At 45.5% G+C, this 24,425-nt stretch overlaps 1 protein-coding gene across 1 annotated transcript in view; it reads left to right on the plus strand.

Annotated features, from left to right (window-relative positions):
- LOC119169944 (adenylate cyclase type 3) overlaps positions 1-24,425 on the plus strand; it is a 1,227,834-nt gene that overhangs the window by 663,354 nt on the left and 540,055 nt on the right. Inside the window, exon 10 of the mRNA XM_075886158.1 lies at positions 12,803-13,122. Coding sequence (XP_075742273.1) covers positions 12,803-13,122 — 320 coding nt within the window. The remainder of the gene's footprint in view (positions 1-12,802; positions 13,123-24,425) is intronic.

Consider the following 24,425-nt stretch of genomic DNA (forward strand, 5'->3'; position numbering starts at 1 on the left):
CCGCCGGGCGTCACCTGTATATATCTATACTGTTGTACGCCGCGCGCCGCGGTGAAAGGGTCTGTTAAGCTTCATAATAAAAGTTACAACGGTTCGCTGTCAAGGCTACTCAAAACAATAGCAGGATACCTACATTATCACACCTACTTTTGCGAACGGCTGTGGATAACGCGAGTAATTCGCTTACCCAAACGTTCGCAACGGCATGTATTTATAGCGCTCTCGCCATTATGCTTTACGAAAGCTGCGAAAATCAGTAAAACTGAAGTCATTTGCGTCCGTAGCAATTCATGACGCAACAGTAACGCAGAGTGGGGTCTTTTTTTTTTTTGTAGAGCAAGGAGCTGTTGCGTCTGCTCTAGTTTTCACCGTCGTTTAGGTGAGTTAACCAGAAAAGACTTCACGGGGGTACGGTGACGCGTATGACTAGCGGAGAGAGATTCGTAGCTCTTTTTCTGAGTGTTCAATGCGCAAATATATCGAGTATTTGGCTCAATCAATGTTTCGTGCGCTGCAGTTGCACCTGATTGCACAGCAGACTGTGCAGTGGAGTCGGGCCTTGCACTACTCAAAACTGCGTCTACCCGTGGGCTGCGTGTCGGCAAAACTCCAGAGTCTGACGTCTACAGCACTCGACACAGACGCCATTTACCGCATATGCGCAGGTAGATCATCTCTTTATCGATGAGCTGTAGAAATGGCACACTTACACAAGCCAATGCCCATAGGACATGCGTTCTAACTACATAATTTTATAGATTATACATGTTTTCCTCGTTTTCATGAAGAAACTGATGTTATTGTTGGGATTAAATTCCCAGCAGGTAGATTGGCTAGCAAGTAAACCTTCACAATATTTTCCTTCACGCGTATTCTTCAGATTGTTCGCGTGCTCTCTTAGCCTATCGTTTACGCAAGTCACGCGTCTGTCAACGTACACTGTACCGCACTTGAAAGGAATTTCGTACAGCACCCCTTTTACACAGCCAACAAATGGCCCTCGTTGCTTTATGCCGCAGACCTGTTGTGTCCTTGTTTCCGGGTTGGTTTATCTGCAAAGCTTAATCCACGAACTGTCGGCAAATAGTCACATTGGAATTTTGCAATAAAAAGCTAAAGAAATGCCGTGCTTGTCCGTAAGCATGCCTAAACAAGCCGCCACACGAGTCCGCACAACCCGTGTGAGTGCAGCGCCGCCACATACATCCGGGATCATGGCTTCAAAGTAGCCATCCGAGCACACAACCCCTAATCTAGTACACTGTACCATCGCCTGCCCTATGAGTGACATCGTCCATCCTGTCGCAGCCGTGGTGCCTAGCACATGCACATTTGTTTGTTCTGAGAGCCTCCACATGGGTAAGCCACGGATCCTACAAACTTCTGAACAGCGGACAACTTCGAAAGAGCGTCATCAGTGTAAACGTGAGACAGCTCACATGGTGCAGTCCGGGCACAAAAAATTGGCAGATCTCACGTTCCATATCTCATGATAATCGTGTCATGTAAAACATGACTACACGCGACGTTTATAGCGCACTGACAGCCGTTTCGCTAGCTCCACATATACAAAATTTGGTATCATGTGACCTGAATAGACGACGAAGGTAAATGACACGTCTAAACGTGATAATCGTGATGTACGTGTCATGTTAAACCTTTTAACATGCTACCCTCATAGCGTGCTCGCGGCCGTTTCGCTAGCTCCAGATATACCAAATTCTGTATCAGCTGACTTGAATAGACGACGCAGGTAAATGACACTTCGAAACATGATAATAGTAGCATGGAAGTAATGTAGAGCCTAATTTACGTCCACCTCGTAACACTGTGCTCATTCTAAAGTGACATTCAAACCTCTCTCATTTGCGCTTCGCATAGCACGCCCCGCCGCTGTGGTCTATTGGCTAAAGTACTCGGCTACTGACCCGCAGGTCACGGGTTCGAATCCCGGCTGCGGCGGCCGCATTTCTGTTGGAGGCGGAAACGCTGTAGGCCCGTGTGCTCAGACTTGGGTGCACGTTAAAGAACCCCAGGTGGTCGAAATTTCCGTAACCCTCCTCTACGGCGTCTCTCATAATCATATGGTGGTTTTGGGACGTTAAACCCCAAATATCAATCATCGCATAGCACCAATTCCCGCACTACGTGGCATGTGCCAATGCTTTTCTTTACGTGGCGGCGTCAATGGCTCCAGTTCCAGCGCCAGGCTCGCGCCGTGATTTTAGCCGGTTTAGTATCTAAGCGTAACGAGCCTTTCAAAACCTCATGAAGCCAAGCACACAAAATTTAGTTTTCTCAGCTCAATTTGCCTTTGTTGCGTTAGGCCCCGCCGCGGTGGTCTAGTAGCTAAGGTACTCGGCTGCTGACCCGCAGGTCGCGGGTTCGATTCTCGGCTGCGGCGGCTGCATTTCCGATGGAGGCGGAAATGTTGTAGGCCCGTGTACTCAGATTTGGGTGCACGTTAAAGAACCCCAGGTGGTCAAAATTTCCGGAGCCCTCCACTACGGCGTCTCTCATAATCATATGGTGGTTTTGGGACGTTAAACCCCACAAATCAATCATTTGTTGCGTTAGGCCAAGTTGAACCTAAATGAGCCTAGTTATGATCAGAAACAAGCGTAATAGGTATGGAGACATAATTAAAATTAATCTTAGGGCTAATTAACTTTATTTTAGGCTAATACGACTTGACTCGGTGGTAATTATTTGTTATCTTTTCATGCTTGAACTCTATGAGTTCATAAAAACTGAACTTCAATTACTTTATTTGTGTTTATTTACACCTAATTATATTCAGACTGGTTCATTATTACTATGATCAACCACAATTGGATGTTTTATGCTTACCGTGGCAGTGCCTCATTAGCTTGGGTATGCATAATTAGCCTGATTATACCTCGTGAAACTCCAGTATATTCCGTATGTGATTGGATGTCGCCCCATAACTAGTAGGCGTCCGAGCTTACTCTAATTAGATATTAATTATCTTTGCTTGAATAGTGTCAGTAATAGGTAATTGTTATCTTCCAAGATTAGGTGCCTCTAGGCTCATGGGAAAGTCGACTTCGATTATTTGGCCACAATTTATCATCATCATCATCATCTTCAGCCTGACTACGTCCACTGCAGGACAAAGGCCTCCCCCGTGTTCCGCCAGTCAACTCGGTTCACATACATTGTAGTTATAAGAGGGATAAGAAGAGAAAAGAGAGCCCCGTATCTGTCTGCATCAGCGTGCGACATCTCAACAGTAGCTCACAAGGAATGGTGGTGAGAAGGGATTAAAAAGATAGGATCAAAGGTATAGGGAGAAAGAGAGATGCACTAGGACGGCGAGTAACGACATATGAGAGATAAGAGAGATATGAAAGATGGAAACACGGTCACAGAAGTCCGAGGACGGGGCACCACTTGCGAGAGCTCTTGTCGGCGACAGGAGATGGCGTAGTGCTAATTCAGTCGGCTAGAGCTGCGCTGACGTCGTCGTAGGGGACCGGCGGCAGGAGGTGGCGGTGGACCAACCCAGTCGGCCAGAGCTGCGCTGTCGTCGCAGATTGCGAGGGCACAACCGGTCGGCACGGAATTTAGCGAGCGAGTCCAACTTGGTCCTGTGCTTGCTGCTGCCAATTTATACCCGCAAACTTCCTAATCTCATCTGCCCACCTAAGCTTCTGTCTTCCCGTAACCCTCTTGCCTTCTCCGGGAATCCAGTTAGTTACCCTTAATGACCAGCGATTGTCCTATCTACGCGCTACATGCCCGGCCCATGTCCATTTCTTCTTCTTGATTTTAACTACAATATCATTAACCCGCGTTTATTCCCTAATACACTCTGCTCTCTTCTTGTCTCTCAAGTTTTCCATTTTTCTTCTATTGCTCGCTGCGTTGTCCTCAATTTAAGCTGAACCCTCTTTGTAAGTCTTCATGTTCCTGCTCCATAGCTAAGTACCGGAAGGATACAGCTGTTATATACGTTTCTCTTGAGGGATAGTGGCAATCTACCTACCCTAATTTGAGAGTGCTTGCCAAATGTGCTTCACCCAATTCTTATTCTTCTAACAGTATATTCTAACAGTAGTATATCTCACAGTATATTATATTTAGCATAGAGAAATGGTAGATATTTGCTGCCGCAGGAGTGTTGTTTGAGAATCATATTCAAACAGTTATGCAAGTTTTGAGCATTTTGATTCCCGGCCTTTTGGCAAATATAAAGTTTCTCTAATAATTAACGAAGCTTAACCTGTGTTCTACGTGCTGCACTAACAAAAGTTGGCGCCTCAGAACGACAAGTTAATCAAGTAAAAAATGCAATTTTTATGTTTACGGCAAGAGGAGTGAGTTGCAGTTGAGTGCTGCGGACAAGCACTGCAACTGTACTCAAAGCAATCAGTAAAACCTCCGGGAAACCGTAACATAAATCTGCAGACATGTAGATTTTCTGGAACAGTTTTAACATCCTTTGCGCGAAGGGTGGAAAGCATGCCCATCTCAAGGTAATGCGACATGAGCCCTAAACGTTCCTTATACACCGCAATGCGATAATTGCTAGCACTAGTGAATACCGTATGTGTAACAGCAACATAAACACAGTACGAACATTACAAATAGTGTGCGCGCTCAACCGCGCGTTACATGCACGCTAGTCCAGTCAACCGGTGACTTCAGTAGGGTCCGCAAGCAACTACTGTTGCGTTTTTCCTGTAAATTTCATGGTGGCAAATGTTATTTTGAGAGTTCTATAGTAACTGAAAAGCTTCAGTGCTTACCGATAGCGCTTGGCCAGGTAGTTCATTTTCAGGCGCAGCTGCTTTATGTTGTACGGTCCTTTTCCGTGCGGTAGCCCAGCATTGAGTTTTAGAATTCTCGTGTAAATGCGAGCATTTCACGTCTTTGCCCGCAGGGCTGAGAGGTGATCCTCCCACGAGCGTAATAGCACTCGCGTTGTGGCGTATGGCCAGTTTATGCGCCTTTGCGTTGTCATTTTTGCCGACGCTGAAGCACAAGCTGCTGCGGTGTCCGCCATCTTGCCTACTACTCGATTTTCGGTTTGCGAGCATGAACCGTGCTTGCCTAGCTAGGTTTGCGATAACCATAGTTAGGAGACTAACCGTGCTTACGTTCGCCGTGTAGCTAGCACTAACCGCGGTTAGCCGTAACCGTAGGTAGCTTAACCGAAGTTAAGGCTGTCCGTATGACAGGGGTATTAGACATGAGTATACACAGCACATTAGCTCGCCGTCGCTTTCCTAGCTTGACTTATACCAAACTATGTATTACGTGATGCGAACGGACGACGAAGGTAAATGACATCATAATCATTACATGTGGCTCATATAAAACATGACTACAAGCTACGCTCATAGTGTACAAGCGGTTGTTTCACTAGCTTCACATATAGCAAATTTGGTGTTACGTGACGTCAATAGATGAGAAAAGTATATGACTGGCGCAAACATGACAATCATGAGATGCTGGTCATGTAAGAACAAGACTACATGCCATGCTCTTAGCGTGCTCGTGGCTGTTTCGCTAGCTCCACATATACCGAATTTGGTATTACGTGAGGTGAATGGACGACGAAGGTAAATGACACATCCTATTATGATAATCATGACATCGGTGTCATGAACGGCATAATTTACTTCCGGCTGGGAGCGTTGTGCTGATTTTGAGGTGTTATATCAACCTTCCGCATTCGTGCTTCACATATCATTGATTCCCACTGTACAAAGGATCTGCCAATTTTTTAAAATGCGAAGCATTTATTTCTTAGCGAACTTCGGTGACTTTGAATCCATCCATCCATCCATTCATCCATCCATTCATCCATCCATCCATCCATCCATCCATCCATCCATCCATCCATCCATCCGTCCACCCGTCCGTCCGTCCGTCTATCTATCTATCTATCTATCTATCTATCTATCTATCTATCTATCTATCTATCTATCTATCTATCTATCTATCTATCTATCTATCTATCTATCTATCTATCTATCTATCTGTCTGTCTGTCTGTCTGTCTGTCTGTCTGTCTGTCTGTCTGTCTGTCTGTCTGTCTGTCTGTCTGTCTGTCCGTCCGTCCGTCCGTCCGTCCGTCCGTCCGTCCGTCCGTCCGTCCGTCCGTCTATCTATCTATCTATCTATCTATCTATCTATCTATCTATCTATCTATCTATCTATCTATCTATCTATCTATCTATCTATCTATCTATCTATCTATCTATCTGTCTGTCTGTCTGTCTGTCTGTCTGTCTGTCTGTCTGTCTGTCTGTCTGTCTGTCTATCTATCTATCTATCTATCTATCTATCTATCTATCTATCTATCTATCTATCTATCTATCTATCTATCTATCTATCTATCTATCTATCTATCTATATAGCCACCTACGACTTTTAGCTCTCCTGGCCGTTTGGATGATGGTATCGACACCAAACTTTGTATGGCTTGATATGACCGTATGCCGAGCATATTTGACTAGTCATAACATAAAAATCATGATATATGTCATGAATGTCACAATTTAAATTATACGCCTCTCTGCTCTTGCCGCGACCCCGTTTACATGACATGTTGCAAAACTGGTATGGTATGACATGATTGCATGGCGAACGCAAGCTATAGACTCTAACATGAAAATTATGACATGCATGTCATGTAACAACATGACCACATCCCACGCTCATGATGCGCTCCCGGCTATTTCGCCAGTGTCACATATACAAAATTTGGTATTACAGTACGTGAATGGATGACGAAGGTATGTGACTGGTGCAAACATGATAATCTTGAGATGCGCATCGTGTAACAACATGACTAGAAGCCACGATCATGATGCGTTGGCGGCCGGTTCGCTAGCTTCACTTATACCAAATTTGGTATTACGGGACGGGAATAAATTATGAAGGTATGAGACTGGTGCAAACGTGATAAACATGAGATGTGTGTCATGTAACAACATGACTGCCTGCTACGCTCATGATGCGCTCATGGCCGTTTCGCTAGCTTCACATGTACTGAATTCGGTATTACGTGACGCGAACGGACTACATAGGTCAATGACACCCCTAAACATGATAATCACGACATGCGTGTCATGTAACAACATGACTACATGCTACAGTCATGATGTACTCGCGGCTTTTTCGCTAGCTTCAGATATATGCTAAATTTGGTATTGAGTGACGCCAATGGATTACGAAGGTATATCAGTGTTGCAAACATGATAATCATGACACGTGTGTCATGCAAGAACATGACAACATACCACGTTTATAGCATGCTCACGGCTATTTCGCTAGCTTCACATATACTAAATTTGGCATAACGTGACGTGAATAGATGACGAATGTAAACGACACATCCAAACAAGATAATCATGACACGGAAGTTATGTACGGTATAACTTACCTCCACCTCGTAAGGTTGTGGTGATTTTAAAGTGACATATCAACATTTCTCATTCGTGCTTCGCATATCATCTATTCCCACTGTACGTGGGATCTGCCAATTTTTTGTTAGGGGGGCTTTTAGATTTGCTTATAATTATGCTATATAAACAGTATTACCTTGTTTCTGATATAATTACCAGAGTTGTCACGTCCATTCACACTTAATCAGACTGTTAACAGCTGATTTCTTTAGAAAAATATTTGCGTACGCGAATGCGGACCATTTATTCGAGGCCGCCTTTGCGCCTGCGAATTTCACGCGAGAAAACGTTGATCCGCATTGTCTAACAGTTCCTCCGTCTGTTTCATACGGTACCTTGGTCTTGCATGTAATCCCTCCACGGACTAACTGTTGGTTGCAAGGACGAAATCGAGTACTTACTCCGATTTCGCTCCGTTGCGGCTTAGAGAGAAAGAGATTCCTAAAATATTCTAAGAATGTGTTGTTTGTGGCAGGTGTCTTAGCAGTAAAAGAAGATCGGGCGGCACCACGTTTATGTTCGATGCATAATTGGCTGAAATGGGCCGGGCCATGCCTGGTCCTAACCTTATGGGCCCGGACCGAGATAACCATCTCCTGCTAGAGCGAACCGCGCGTAGATTGCGAAGCAGTGGGCGCTTAGACTGGTGGCAGCGTTACGCTGGCGTTCATCGCGGCGTTGCGCAGGAGAAAAAGAAACCCGGGGAGGCGCAAAGCACGCAGTGACAAACTGCTGTTACCGACTGAGATATGTTAGTCGCTGATAATGGACAATAAGAGAGAGAAGACTCCGGTTGGACACAGAGACTTACTGTCTGCTTATAGTTAACGAGCACGCTACAATTGTTTATTCTACGTTCTGATTTCTAAAACGTCTTCATATGTTTACGTGACTTCACGCGTGCCACAAGAAAGGAATTCGGGTCCGCTTTTATACTTGGTGTATATAAACGATAAAGCAGATAACATAAAATATTGCATAAAACTATTCGAAGATGGTTGCGCCTTCTACCTTTACATTATTTCAGTCGCAGATGCCGATCACAAGATGACTTAGACACAGTAGCACGTTGGTGCTACACATGAAGTATGTGCTTAAATATCTCCAAGTGCAACCATGTCAGATTTGCAAAAAAATATTTCAGAAATCCAGTACACATACAATATCAATTATTGAATGAATGAACCAATCAATTAAGCAATGTGCTCTTTATTTCGAACAGCCATTGTTCGAAAAGACAAGCGTTCTTGCGTCCCACCCTAACGAAGGCACGAAACTTGTAATCGAAGCTGCAGCAATCGCTCGAGGCAGCTGCATCAGCAAACCATCAATAGCATTATATAAAAAACAATTGGCGTTTTTAAATTTGCCACGTGATTCGGGGTGAGCACGTGCTTTTTTTGTAGTCTAGTTTTACTTTTGATCTTGGGTTTTTGTTTTTGTGTTTTTTGGTTACCGCTTAAGCAAGTGATCTTATGGCCTTTTAGTAACATATATATGGGCGTCATAGTAATAAATTTAGTTCAAAGTCTGCGCTCTTCCTCGTCTCTTGTGGTAGTTGTCGGAAGTTTTTGCTTTGAGAAGTTTAATAATGCATTACCAACTAGCCCAATCCCACACTTTGCTTTAAACTACGAAGTCATTATTTTGAAGTTTGAAGTTCGATGTTTATTCACAATTGATAACACGGAACATTCATTTATAAAGTGGTTGAATGGGAAGAGCTGCTGAAAAGGCAACTGAACGCCTGACAGAGCCCCGGCCAGAATGATGCAGAACACCCATCAAGTACGTAAACACACACACACACACACACACACACACACACACACACACACACACACACACACACACACACACACACACATATATATATATATATATATATATATATATATATATATATATATATACAATATTAATGAGATATACAATATTAATGAGATCTAACAGACAGTAATGCCAAGGAATGTACAGGGGAAGTTATTAGAACCAATGGAATGTAAATAGGAAGAAAGGAAAGTGGATGAAAAAACAACCAGCCGTGAGCAGGAATCGAACCTACGACCTTTGAATAACGCGTTTGATGCTCTAACCACTGAGCTACCACAGCGGCCTTCCCTCCGTCCACTTTTTTGGCTTTATATATGAACTTAGAAGTAAGAGTGACAGTAGGAGTGACGCAGCCGTAGTGTGGCTGCTTCTCTGCGTTGTAGGTCTCGATGAGGCGGTGGGTAGAGGCGTCTGCTCGTTCTGTACCACTGCAGAACGTCGGCGTAGATTGCGATAAAATACTCTCCGTCTTCGGCATCGGGTCGTTGCGGCTCCGAGGAATGCGTTGACAGAGACCCGCGGCTAGTTAGCGCGTGTGCCTCCGTATCTGCCTCCTCGTTGCGGTTCGGGCCCACGTCCAGCTCCCCGGCGTGCGCAGGGAACCACTTGACGGTAATGTTGGTTTCCGGTCTTGCTATAGTTGAACATACTTTTGCAGTGGTTCCATGGACGTTGTTTGTAGCAAAGTTGACTATTGCCGTCTTCGAGTCGCTGAGGACCATGCGGCTATCCGGGATCGCTAGTGCCAGTGCGATTGCAAACTCCTCGGCTTGCGTGGGCGACTTGCACCGTATGCTTCCCGACGTTGTGAGTACTCCAATGTCTGCTTCGATGACTGCTGCTGCGTACGTGCTAGGCCGGTGGAGATACTTTGCCACGTCCACGTAGTACGCGCGCGGATCGTTGGCGTGACCTTTTGTGAGGGCCGTGGCTCTCGCCGTTCTTCTTTCTTGGTGTACTTGCGGATGCATGTGCTTCGGTAAGGGTGGAACCCTCAGTCTTTGGAGAACGTCCCGGGGTAGCTGCTTTGGTACCTCCGGAGTCGTCGCTGGCGCGTTGATTCCGATGCGTTGTAGTATCGATCTTTCCGTCCTGGTCTGGGACAGGACGTGATACTGCGCCGTTCGCTGGGCTTCTGCGATTTCTTCCAGCGTGTTGTGAACGTCCAACGCGAGCATGCGTTCCGTGTCGGTGGGGGGTATACGCCCAGGGCCGTCTTGTACGTCTTTCTGATCATCGCGTCAATCTTGATCTTCTCCGCCGCTTTCCAATTGTGGAACGACGCTACGTAAGAGATGTGGCTGACTGCAAACGACTGGGTGAGTCGTAGTAAACTGTCTTCTCGCATGCCCTGGTACCCCGTGGCCACCTTCTTGAGTAGGCGGGTGGCTAGCGAAAAACACGGAAACATATATATATATATATATATATATATATATATATATATATATATATAGGGGAAAGAAGTGTATACCTTAGGGCTCGGTTTTCCGTGTTTTAACACAATAATAATGAGATCTAACAGACAGTATTGCCAAGGAATGTACAGGGGAAGTTATTAGAACCAATAGAATGTAAATGAGAAGAAAGAAAAGTGGATGAAAAAATGACCAGCCGTGAGCAGGAATCGAACCTACGACCTTCGAATAACGCGTTTGATGCTCTAACCACTGAGCTACCACAGCGGCCTTCCCTCCATCCACGTTTTTGGGTTTATATGTGAATTTGGAAGTCGGAGTGACAGTCAGCGCCATCTATAAGCCAAGCGACGAGTGTGAAAACACTCTTTTATGCGCATGTTTGGCGTCACATAGCACGTGAACTTATTATGAGCGGGCAGCTGATCAATAGTCCCTCGTATACAACCTAAACACACCAAGTCTGCCAGTACGAGACCCTCGTTCAATGAAATTAGAGAAAGAATTGTATATCTAAGGGCTCGTTTTTCCGTGTTTTAACACAATAATAATGAGATCTAACAGACAGTGATGCCAAGGAATGTACAGGGGAAGTTGTTAGAACCATGCGCATATACACACCCACACACACACACACACACACACACACACACATATTTTTTCCGTATGTAGCATAAGGAAATGTTACGGAGTCCATATATTTTCCGTAAGATTTCATACGGAACGTTTCAGTAGGATATATATATATATATATATATATATATATATATATATATATATATATATATATATATATAGCATAAATATGTAAAATTATAATAATCACATGTTCTGACGCCTGCTCACAATGGCCACTTGTACCACGCATTATTACTACAATATGTCATGTTGCATCGTGAAGTATGTATACAGGACGAGTGTGTTTGTAAAGCATGAAAGCTACTTTCACTGCATTTTCTAGTAGAGGAAGTTCTTTACACTGTATTCACAAACATATTCATGGCCGTGTGGTAGAACATCCACTTATCATGCAAACGACTCATGTTCAATGCCCACACGGACGCCAGTGACACTAGGTCCCCATTGTCACCCAGAATTTTTGTTATCATTTAATTATTTGCATTCTTCTCAATTTTTTTCTTCGCGCATAAGATGACGGTTTTTCGCTCACATCCATCGACGCCAACACCGACACCGGCTCCAAAATTTCAGTGGACCAAACGAGCTCTTAACGCTATCACGTTAAAACCTTCTCTCCATCACAATTTTGGGGGCTAAGGGTTTGGGTAAGTGGTTGCGAGTTTACGCTCGATAAAGAAAACACAAGTACTGGCGGTCCGCCTCCAGGATTGTCAGTGAAGCTGCATTGATGTGGTGTCTATAAACCTGCAATATTCCTGCTTGATAAAGCACTGAATAAACTTGACAACACTGGTAGCGCGATGAAACAGGACACAAGAAGGGGAAACATGGTTCTATACTTACAAGAAATGTTTTATTACCGGGCACTACGTTGCTCTTGATGCTGTGGGGCGAAACACGGAGGTGGGTGGAAGATGCGTCGGCTTTGAGCAGCTCTGCTGTATTGGGCAGCCTTCTGAATTTGCTGGCGCTGGACTCAAATCACCGACCTTGAAGATGTGTTCCGGCCGGAGAGCAGCGTCTGAGCTTGAGCCCGAATCTCTATGATCAGATGTGTCCATGGGCACCAGAACGTTTGCCCAGCAACGACACACGGCTGACCCATGGCCGGGAACAGTAGGAACCCGTGAGGTCACTCAGGGCACTGGTTAGCAAAGCTTGATGACTTGACCCGGGTCCGATACCCGAAGGCCAAGACCTGTGGTCCACCTCTTCGCTTCCCTCCCTCGCTCTGCATATTTCTTAACGATTGTCGTGCCACCTCCAATCGGTGTATTGTGTATTTATTATTTTTGCTCTTTAGTACCCATGCAGGTTTCTTTTTCGTTGTCTTATATGTCATGTCACGGCGTGTAATTTGAAAACACGTGCACTTCACCACACCCGCACAACGTCGCTCGTAGAAAAGCAATGCATGACAAGGATCGGGACTCTTGTTCGCTGTGACAGCTGTTCCTTCATGTTTTTGCAGCTCTTGGGTGCCAGCAGTGACATTGTTCAGCCAAGTAGTGCGGCCGAAGGGAAGCTGTCGGCCCCCATAATCCTCTCATTGAACACTGCTCGCCACTCCGTCAGTGTGGCGGCGCTCGCGCTGGTCGCCGTGGCGGCACTCGTGCGGCTCAGCTACCTGACAAAGATAGCCTTCCTGGCTTTGCTGTGTGTGCTGCAGTGTGCGCTCTGCCTGCTGCCACCAGTCAGCGAACACTTTACGGCGGCGTCGCTGGAAGTCATCGAGGTCGTCGGCGCGACAGAAACCCCAACTCCGACAGTAGACCAAACAAAACAAGAGCAGTGAGTCAGCATTTTCGGCACCATTCGCCATATTTATGATCTAGTATTTTGCATTCGCAGTCATACTCATGGTTCTTTATTTTGGCTATTTTAGAATAATATAGAGCGAAGTAGTTGGTAAGTAGTCATCCTAAAAGCAGCATGTCCACACCCAAATAGAAGAAGGAAATCAAGACACCCCAAGCGCCGACTAACAACTGCAAAGGCGCTCAATGGTGAAAAACGAATCACCGCGTATTTGCGTGCTTGGCTGCAAAGGACGTCAAAAGGCAATATTCTTTTGTCTCGAGGCGCTGCGTGAGATATTGCGCCATCGGTGAAAAAACGAATTTTTTTTTAGAACGCAGAGATACTGGAGGGCGGCCGTACCGGATCGTTTCAGTGAAGCGTAGGAAACAACCTCTTTTTGGTTCATAGCGTCACATTGTCAGCGCAGCGTAATAAGCACTGCGGTATTTACGTATCTATGCATTTTGTAAATAAAGAGACACACTACTCATTGCCTACGTATTAAGGTCCGCCTTGGATATGCGTAATATTTGCTTTTTTGATTCACATCGCTCACAAGTATGACTCGGCCACCAGATCAAGATGGTTGGACTTTGAGCAAACACTGTAAACAGAAATAAGCCGAGATGGGAGTAAATGACCTTGTCCTCTAGCGCACGCCCCGATGGGAGTTTTATAAACAGCTCCGTTGGGAGTAAAAAAATTACTCCCCATCAGTAGGGGGTTTTTGCATGGTGCCAGGGGGGTTTTTATTTACATCCATTGGGGGATTTCTCAGGTCAGTATGGGAGTAAATTTTTTGCATCGACAAAGAAAAAAATTACGTCAGCAGCCGTACAATGCGGAAGCGTAACTTTAATTACATAACATTTAATGCGCACTACAATGATTACAGTACACAAACATTATCACAATGTTCACGTTATATCACACCACTCGCACTCACCACAGCTTGCCACACGCAGTACACCAAGCATATAGTCACCGGGTATATATATGCACCACATTTTACCTCCCCTGTAGCCCTGGTGAAAGCCTTTTTTCGCTATTAATTAGGCATTAAATACGCACGGCGTAAGTATGAACTTGCGGTGGTCTGATGTAAGCACTTCAACACACATGCCTTTTATCCTAAGCCTGCCTAATATTTATTATTTTTCTACTATAGCGAAAAAGTTTCATCAGTTGACGCTCTGTCGTACGGGCTGAATTTGCATTAGCAGTACTGTTTCTGGACCCGTAAAATGCACGGAATCATACACAAAGTGCGCGCAGCCTTGAATGAACACATTAACGAGGCACATTTAGCAGCTCCAGCGATGAACCGAGGTAGACCGCCGCTACCGCGTTCGACGACTAGGCCTCACTCACGAGTACGGCACGGTGATTCGATGAATGACAGCTGGCGATCACAAAATGCTTGCTGATGTGCAGTTTACGTCTCGTTTTTCCCATGCACAGAAATAGGTGTCCGCTATCCACGCAGTTTAAGCTACGGAGCGATAAGCTTAAACGAATGAGACGGTTCGCCGTCGCTGTTCTCGTTGATCGCATGCATTGCATGTATAGCTCGCAGAGCTCGCCACGGCGGCCGGTGCGCAGTGCGAGCTCGATACGATGCCGGCTTGTTACCGACGCCATAGCGAGGCCTTCTTACCGCTTAGATGTTGCAGCCGGTGAAATACCGGTGACACTCCGAGAAGCCACTATCGGCGGAGACGGGGCGAGCGCGTCGCCGGCGCAACTCTCAGACCGGTTGCCGGCCAGCCTGCCGTAGTCGAGCGAAGCCTACTTCGAACCGCTTCGAAGTTTTACGGTGCAATCGCTGACGATCGTACTCCGCCTCGTTCGGCGCTCGCCTTGTAGTTAGTCATTGACAGCTGCGGTCGCAAGGCGCAGAAGACTGTTATACATCCCAGCAGCCTTCATTTTTTGTGAAACACATTCTTTGCATCGCCGGTGGTCGGTGCTAGCTCGTAGCGCTTGCCGCGGTGGCCGGCGCCCAGTGCGAGTTCGATACGATGCCGGCTTGATACCGACGGCATAGCAAGGCCTTCTTACCACTTAGATGTTACAGCCGGTGAAATACCAGTGACACTCCGAGAAGCCACTATCGGCGGAGACGGGGCGAGCGCGTCGCCGGCGCAACTCTCAGACCGGTTGCCGGCCAGCCTGCCGTAGTTGAGCGAAGCCTACTTCAGACCATTTCGAAGTTTCTGATGGTGAAACTCCAGGAGCAGCCGCTGACGATCGTAACAGCTTACTTTTGCTACTATTAATTTATTCTTCGAAGTTTTTTGTTACTCGGCCCTTTGAAGCGCGGCATTCACGACGTTTCGTTGAGGAATCGGACCGACGTGCAGCGTAGTTTAACGGTGCGAAATATATTGAAACGTTCCCAGTAAATACCAACCGGTCGTTGCTATTCTTCGCTGCACTTATAATTTCGTTAGCTGTTGACAGATGCTTACAGGATTAGCCACACAAAGCACACGTGTTTCACACCGACGTGGAAACATATGCCCGTACACACACACACACACACACACACACACACACACACACACACACACACACACACACACACGCACACACACACACACACACACGTCACGCTCAAAGAGGGTTTTTAAAGCTCCTATAGGGAGTTTGTGACCACGTGACCTGAAACTCCCTTGGGAGTTGAACAAGGTCATGTCGTTCATGAACTCTGTGATTAAGGAAGGGGCGTTTTACGATGACATGTGCCGAGTTCACTCCCTAACAGGGAGTAAATAATTGGGGCAGGGGAGTTTTGTGGGCTCATGTGCTGGAAAATCTCCCATCTCGGCTAACTTTTGCTTACAGTGAAGGGTAAATTTTTTCCGGGGTGCTGAATGGTTAACGAAGGACCAACGGGCAGACAGCCGGACAAAAAATTCCTTGTTGAAGTAACCCAGCAAGGACTACCGCGCTTTAAAAAAATTCGGAAGATTTCAGGTACCGTGGTAATTGATCTTACGTGAAGCATCCTCTTGGAAGAAGACTGTGTTGTAACTTTTAGTTAGCGAAACTTTACAAAGCGGTAATAAAAAATATATTCTATTTACGCACATAATTTGTGCCCTCGCACAATTTGCGCACATCTAATATTTAGTCAGCTTTTCGAAAAAAGTATTTACTTGCATATTTCATGCTCCCCGACCCACCCGAGCCGGCTCGCCGGCACGCGCATCTTTGGATATTTCGATGCTTCGGTGGCGGGTGCGCGCCTTGCTGAGCAGACAAGTTCAGTCAAACAGGCTGCGAGTGCGAAGTCTCTTCCTCCGAGAACTTCCCCCAAACTAGGGTCCCTAGAATACTGTATCCAAACACAAACCTATGACGAACATATATTCTAGGCGCAAACAAGACAATCTTGACACGGAAGTCAAATACGGTATAATTTACGTCTGCCTCGTAACGTTGTGCTTATTCTAATGTGACATATCAACCTCTTTCATTCGTGCTTCGTATATTATCAATTCTCTCTGTACATATAATCTGCCAATTTTTTTCAACTTTGCGTTACCAAATATGCCAAAAAATATTCCGAAAAAGTTTTCGCAAGTGGCAATCCCAAAATTTAATCAAGCAAAACTTTACTTTCCGATAGTGACACGAGTTTGAATGATATGGAAAGCGCTAACAAATTTAGAAGGTGCCCTACTACTGAAATTTACGTACAATTACTCGTCTCTTTTGCTATCCTAATTATTTATACAGGCGCTGAACACAGGTTGTATACTGGTATATTTAAAATCTGCGCCTTTATTTTTACCTGTTTTCAAGTTTTTTGACACTGCGGCCCCTACAAGTTACAGACCACTTTGTCTAACATACATCAGTTGCAAACTGCTTGAGCACATTTTCCAGACGCGCATTATAGCTCATCTGAACAAAAAAAACTTGGTCCACAATAATCAACATTCATTCTGACAGAATTGTTCATGTTAAACTCAACTGTATGAAGTTCACAGTTTTTGTCACTTGTATACACAATGAACATTACACTGACGCCATCTGCAATGGCTTTTCCAAATCATTTGAATGGGTGCCACACAATTATGTTAAGGGTAATATTCGAAACTTACGACTTGACTACAACTCGACACGATGATCTGAAGAACAACTTACTAACATAATGTTACGGGTAAATTATTTAATAAACTAAATACGATGCACCGTGCTCGGCGAAGGTTGCAAATGTTGTGTATCAATATTTCAGGTGATCAATTGAAAAAATTAATAGCTTTGCCGCAAAGGCGAAGCAATGAACATGAAAGCAACAAATTGGAAAGTCACGCGCAGAATGGAAAGCAGATCGAAACGTGCCCAGCGTTTCTCACGCACAAATGACGCACGAAATGTAAGCGTCTCAGGTGTTACTTCGCTGCGTCCGAGAAGCGCGTCCTTTTCGCAAAGAAAGGCTGTGAAAACAATTGCAGGAACCTTTGTGCGCCCCATAACTACAACAAAATCACTCCAGTGAAGCCCACCGCCACTAAAGACGCATGATCCTCTCCACCGGGAGATATGAGCGCTCGAGAGATTGTCCACTATCCTCCTCTCCATAGGCCAAAGTACGCATGAGAGACGCGCTCTTTTCGCACTCTTGCTGATAATGCTGAAAACACGGTAGGTCGCCCGCGAGACGTCTGGCAGCAGCGGAAAATGCTAGGCATAAAAAGCTTGCCTTTTGAACGTTGAAGGAGGCACCTCTCTGTGGCTCAGTGGTTAACGCCTCGTATTGACGATGCGTGGATCCCACATACGATTACACGTGGCGGAGTCTTTTTTTCTGAATTTTTTTTCTTGCGTTTTCATATGTATATATACGTATATATTGACACAATGTGACTTCAGGTTACGCGCGCTCTTCGATACTTGCGCCCTCCGGATGATTTGTGACGGACGAGCCTGCGGGGCCCAGCTGCGCGCAACCCGTGTTGAAAAAAAAAGAACGTGGAGGAAGTGGCAGAAGTGAATCCTCGAGACAACTAGGAGATTTCATTGTAGCTGTGTTGTTTTTCTTGGTCACAAGTTCGTCCTGCCTACGTTAGTCTATTGAAAGTGTTCATTGAACCATGCGTTACAATGTTGGTGGAGGTGCCAGGTGCGATGCCAAGTCCCTTTCGAGTGAAGGAACACAGTCCAGAACCAAACCACAGCGATTTGGACCCAACAAGCTCACGCCTGTTCATCAGTGCTGCAGTCAACACCTACGTAGTGAGGGTCTTGAATTTTCACCTTTAGCGACTTCCGTTAGAACCTCAACGGCTGTCAATGGGTACGCAACCGACATGACAGCTCAGGTCACTCTAGCCAACATTGTAGTGGACCAGTCAATGCTACCAAAACCTTTCCACGGCAAAAGCTATGAGGACGCAGAGGACTGGCTTGAACACTTTGAACACATCGGAAAGGCTAATGAATATGGGGAAGAGCGCAAACTTGGAAGTGTTTACTTCGTGCTGGAAGATAGCGCATGAATGTGGTATGAAAACCTCGAAGCTACCTTCCAGTTGTGGGATGACTTTCGACGGGATCTGCTCGCTGCTTTCCCGAACACAGACCACAAAGACAAAGAGAGAGCTGCAGCTGCGCTCCAGACAAGAAATCAGCCAAATAACAAAAGTGTCACCATGTATGTGGAAGACATTTCTCGCCTATTCCGTCGAGCGGATCCAAATATGAGCGAAGACAGGAAGCTGCGTCATCTGATGTGAGGCGTGAAGCAAAAAATCTTTGCCGGACTAATTCGAAGCCCGCCGCGCACCGTCGCCGAGTTGCGTTTCGAGGCGACTACGATGGAAAGAACGCTACAACAGCGACCAACTGGGATGCGATCATCACTTCCTCTGACATGTTGCCACCAGTCTTTGGTAACGGCATGGAAGCACGGCGCGAGGTGGTTTGTTCTGTTGTGCGAGAAGAGCTCCCAAAGAAGCGCCTTGACCAGAACGCTCCAATGTTTTCGTCTCTGGCCGATATGATTCGTGAGGAGGTCAGGCAGGTGGTACGCGAACCTTCGAGCAACGCACAGCCAGAACCGCTACTACAACAGCAGACGAGAATGACGTATGCCGATGTGCTACTGCGAGGATCTCCAGGACGTGCGGACGTCGCGGCTGCTACACCTATGCAGTACCCGATGCCGCCGAGCACCTTGCAGCCAACGCCAGAGAGGAGACTCAAGAAGAGCGATGTCTGGCGCACTCCCGACAGGATACCGCTTTGTTACCACCGTGGGGAGGCTGGTCAGCTCTACCAAACGTGCCACTACCGCTAAGCAGGACTACGTGATTTTCCTGTCAATGCACCTTGACCGCAAAATGGTTGAACGTCCCTTCGAAATTGAAGGATACCTGTCAGGTTGTCAAAGCTCAAGTGGCTTCCAACGAAACCAACCTCGCGCAACCACAACGGGTAAGTATAGGTCACCTAGCCCCGACCTTCAGCAAGCTTCCCAAGGTCTCGTTCTCCAAGCCTGCGTCGAAAAAACTGGAGTTAGTGACCTGTGGAGGCAAGGCCGCTGTCGACGCTAATGCAGAAAAACATCTATTGCTGACTCTGAACGATGAACGACTCAGAAACCAGGGCTTCGATAGTGACGTTGCTTGCAATTTACGTGTGTTCGTTGACGGCTACGAAGTCATCGGACTGGTAGATACAGGCGCAGATTAATCAGTGATAAGTAGCGGACTTTCTAAAATACTGAAAAAAGTGCTGACGCCTTGGAAGGGACCACAAGTTCGCACAGCAGGAGGGCACTTCATCGACCCTGCTGGAATATGCACAGCAAAAATTGGAATGGGGGTTTCACGTACGTCGCCAGTTTTATTGTGCTGCCGGAATGCTCAAGAGACTTGATTAGCGGCATGGATTTCTTATGAGCTAATGGCACTGTAAATAACTTGCGAGAACCTTCTGTCTCATTTTCGACTAGTGACGCGATTGCTACCTTTGAAACGGAAGAAAACGTATATGACCTTTGTATTGTAGTTGATGTCGTCAAAGTGCCGCCAAGATTGAGCATATTTGTCGCAGCAACCAACAAAGAATTCAGTGAATTCGAAGGATTTGCTAACAACACTGCCTTATTATTTCAAAAAGGGATCTGCATAACACGAGGCCTTGTTAAGTTACGCGACGGATGTACAAATGTTTTACTTACAAACTTTGGAAATGGGGTGCAGCATGTTCGAAAGTGAACCGTCATCGCCAGTCTGAATGATTTCGTCCAGGTTACGGAGCTGCGTACTTTCGAAACCAATGAGTCTGATTTCCAACACGTGGAGTCTGTCCTTGCAGCCATCGACATTGAGCCAGGGCTACTACAAAGTCAAAAAGAGCGAACAGAGGGTCTTGTAAGAAGTTCGCCGAATGTATCTCGTTGTCATCTAAAGTTCAACGTACTCTTGTCGCCAAACATCGCATCAATGTCGACAAGTCAGTGAGGCCAGTATACCAGCATCCCTACCGAGTGTTACCAAGAGAAAGAGAAGCTATTGGTAATCAGGTTAAAGAAATGCCCAAAGACGACGTAATCCAGCCTTAATCAAGTTCATGGGCATCACCTATTGTTCTTGTGGCGAAAACCCTTACATTTCTGCATTGATCACTGGAAGCTCAATGCCGTCACCAAAAGGGATGTTTATCCTCTTCCAAGAATTGATGACACTCTGGATATGCTGCAAAATGCCATGTATTTTTCCTGACTGGATCTTAAAAGTGGATATTGGCAGATAGAAGTTGACGAAAGAGATCTCGAAAAAACACTGTTTGAACACCAAATCGTTTATATGAGTTCAAGGTTCTCCCTTTCAGCCTTTGATCAGCACCCGCCATATTCCAACGGATGATGGACACAATGCTTTGTGGTCTGAAATGGCAGTCGTGCCTGGTTTATCTCGACGATTTCGTAGTCTTCAATGCTACCTTTGAGCAACATTTGAAAAGGCTCCGGGCCGCGCTCACTGTGATCAAGTCAGTGAACTTGACAATAAAACCGCAGAAATGTCATTTCGGCTACCGTGAGCTCCTTTTTCTCAGCCATGTCATCAGTGCTGAAGGCGTCCGCCCAGACTCTGCAAAAGCTGAGGCCGCAGCGAAATTTCCGAAGCCAACAGACAAAAAGGCTGCTAGGTGATTTTTAGGTATATGCGCCTATTATCGACGGTTCGTTAAAACGTTTTCACGAATCACTGAACCACTGACGTGGCTGACACAAGATGAAATGCCTTTTGAATGATCTTACCGAACGGCTGAACAGAACGCTGGCTGGCATGTTGTCAATAAACGTGGATATAGAACACCGTCCTTGGGATAAATTATTACCCTATGCAACATTCGTCTATAACACTGCGATGCAAGGGATACCACGGATGACGCCATTCCAACTTGTTTTTTGACCGGACGGTAACGACACCTTTAGAAGCAATATTACCTATTGACGAGACGTCGGAGAATGACTATGACGTTCACGAATACATACAGAGAGCAGAGGCCAGACAGCTTGCACGATATCGCGTTCTCCAACAGCAGAAAACCAACACGCACCGATACAATCTGCGAAGAAGGGACATCCTGTACGTACCAGGAGACAGAGCATGGGTGTGGATTCCTGTACGAATACGTGGCCTATCAGAAAAACTGCTTCGCCGCTGTTTCCTTCTGTACAGAGTGCTCCGCTGCGTCGGCTCGCTTAACTACCAAGTTATGCCAGAGGGACAGGATATTTCATCACGACAGCGGCAGCGCACGGAAACTGTACATGTCAGGATGATACTGTATCACGACAGGCAATGAAACGTCAAGAACACAACGTTGTTTGATGTTAACTGCATCCTCGACGAGGTGTTTGAATGACCGCCATGCGACCAGTTCGACACAAGCATAGGGACGATGCACTATGCAAAGGGGGGCAATGACACAATGTGACTTCAAGTTGCGCGCGCTGGCCGATACTTGTGCCCTCCGGATGGTTTGCGACACATGAGCCTGCGGGGCCCAGCTGCGCGTGACCCGTGTTGAAAAAAAAAGATTGTGGAGGAAGAGGCAGAAGTGAATCCTCAAGACAACTAGAAGATTCCGTTCTAGCTGTGTTGTTATTCACGGGCACAAGTTTGCCCCGCCTACGTTAGACTATTAAAAGTGTTCAATGAACCGTGCGTTACAATATATCTACGGTGCATGACATTGACGCCGACGTCCACGTCGACGTACTCGCCAACGCCGGCGGCGAAATCTAGCCGAGAGTGCCCATATAATTGCTATCCTAATACAAATTGCCTTTCTAACCGTAATAACTTTATCTCAGGAGTTCGCCAAGGCTCCATTCTGGGTCATTTCTTCTGTTAATAAACATAAATGATAGATAGTAATCTCACATCTCAAGTACGCGTTTTCACAGACGATTGCGTTCTTTCTAAAGCCATAGCTAGCCAAAATGATGTATTTTCACTCCTGAACTCATTAGCGCAGCCCATAACAAGTGGAAATAAATATATTTCAAAGACAAAACACGTACAATTCGCTTTGCCTGTTAATCCAAACGCTGCGCAATATAAAATACGTAGTGCTAGTTTCTTCGCAGTATCCCTAATTAGATACCTTGGTGTCCTTTTGAATAGAACTGAAGCAGGATTGCGCTTATTGAACACGTCAACTCTAAAGCATGCAAAACGTCAGGCTACCTTAACGACCCAGGCCACTTGCGAGCACTGGCACAAGGCATTGTGCCTAACATTTTCTCATCACGCCTTTTTTGGAATATATGCTTAATGATTTGGCACCCACGTCATATTTACTTGCCTAAACTACTTGAATCAATTAAAAATAAAGCATCCCAGTTCATCTTGTCTTCATACTGTTGTTACAAAACTGACTCCTTGAAGAAATAACTAAATCTTGTTAGTCTTGACCTGCGATGAAAATTTGCGTGGTGGTCATTTGGTCACAATGTGTAGACGGTAACAACTAATTTGTTTAGCTACTCTTCTGCCTGCCTGAATAGTATCAAGTCGATGAAATCACGTTCATAAAATAAAACGTTTATTTGCCCTGACCAACTTTCATCAAAATTTGTCGTTAGTACTAACGATTCCAGAACAGAACGCCTTTTCCCCATATATCGTGGCACTTACAGAATCATTTCCAGTCGAAGCTGCCCTGATAGCGCGTTTAGAAGGACCCCATCCGTAGCCTCAGATCATCCGCATATTTCGTAAAATGACATCGTCTACAAGGAGTTGTGAACTGTAACATGATTAGAGTTTTGCTTTGCCTTGTGACTTTTTTTATTTCCTCCTCCTAATTGTGTCTTATACTTTACAATTTTCATGATGCAGCTGTGTTCACTGCTCTCTAGAATGCCCATAAAAATGTTAGCATAAGTAGGGCCTATTTGGGTTCCCATTGACGTGCGACTGATCTGAACGTAATGACAATTAATAAATTCAAAGTTATCGTGTTCAAGGATAAGCTTCAATAGCTATTGTAGGGCTTCTTTATCGATTGGTTTATCGAGCCAAGAATCCTAGTATGCATTAAGTACTGCAGCAATTCTATCGGCATGCGATTTGTTAGTATAGAGTGTAGCGACATCCAGTGTTTCAAGTATTGCAGTTTGGGGAATGTTAAGACTTAATATGTCTCGAAGAAAATCATTGGTGTCCTTGACGAATGATGGAAATGTCTCGGGAATATGTTTAATAACGGAATCAACATAGCGCGCCAAGTTCTCGGTTGTAGTGTTTATACCGGAGATGATTGGGCGGCCCGGATTATCTTGTTTATGAATTTTCGGGAGTATTTAAAATCTGCCGGCTACAGAGCTGAGCGGAATAAGTGACCGAACAATTATTTCCTCTAGTTTTTATCTCTTGCTAGAGTCAATAGTTTGTCTTGCAAGATGCACCTAAAACTATCTGTTGGGTCGGTTGGGAGGGCTGTATAAAAACTGTCGAGAGAGAGTTGTCGGTAGCTTCCGCTATGTAATCCTTTTTTATCAAGAATAACGATTACTCCTCCCTTATCGGCAGGTTTAATGACAATGTCAGGGTTATTGGATAGTTCTTCAAGCGCTGCTTTTTCCTTCTTTGTTAAATTTTTTCGATAATGAACACGGGTCTTGTAAGCCTCAAGGACGTCATGCTGTACAGCCCTGATGTACATATGGAGGCATTGATTACGTTGTGGTGGTGGTGTCCACCTCTTGTGCGACGGCACTGGTAATGTATTGTTATTAGAATTTTCACGATCATAAGAGTATT

Source organism: Rhipicephalus microplus, chromosome 2, assembly GCF_043290135.1.
Source record: "Rhipicephalus microplus isolate Deutch F79 chromosome 2, USDA_Rmic, whole genome shotgun sequence".
In the NCBI taxonomy this organism is placed as follows: Eukaryota; Metazoa; Arthropoda; class Arachnida; order Ixodida; family Ixodidae; genus Rhipicephalus; species Rhipicephalus microplus.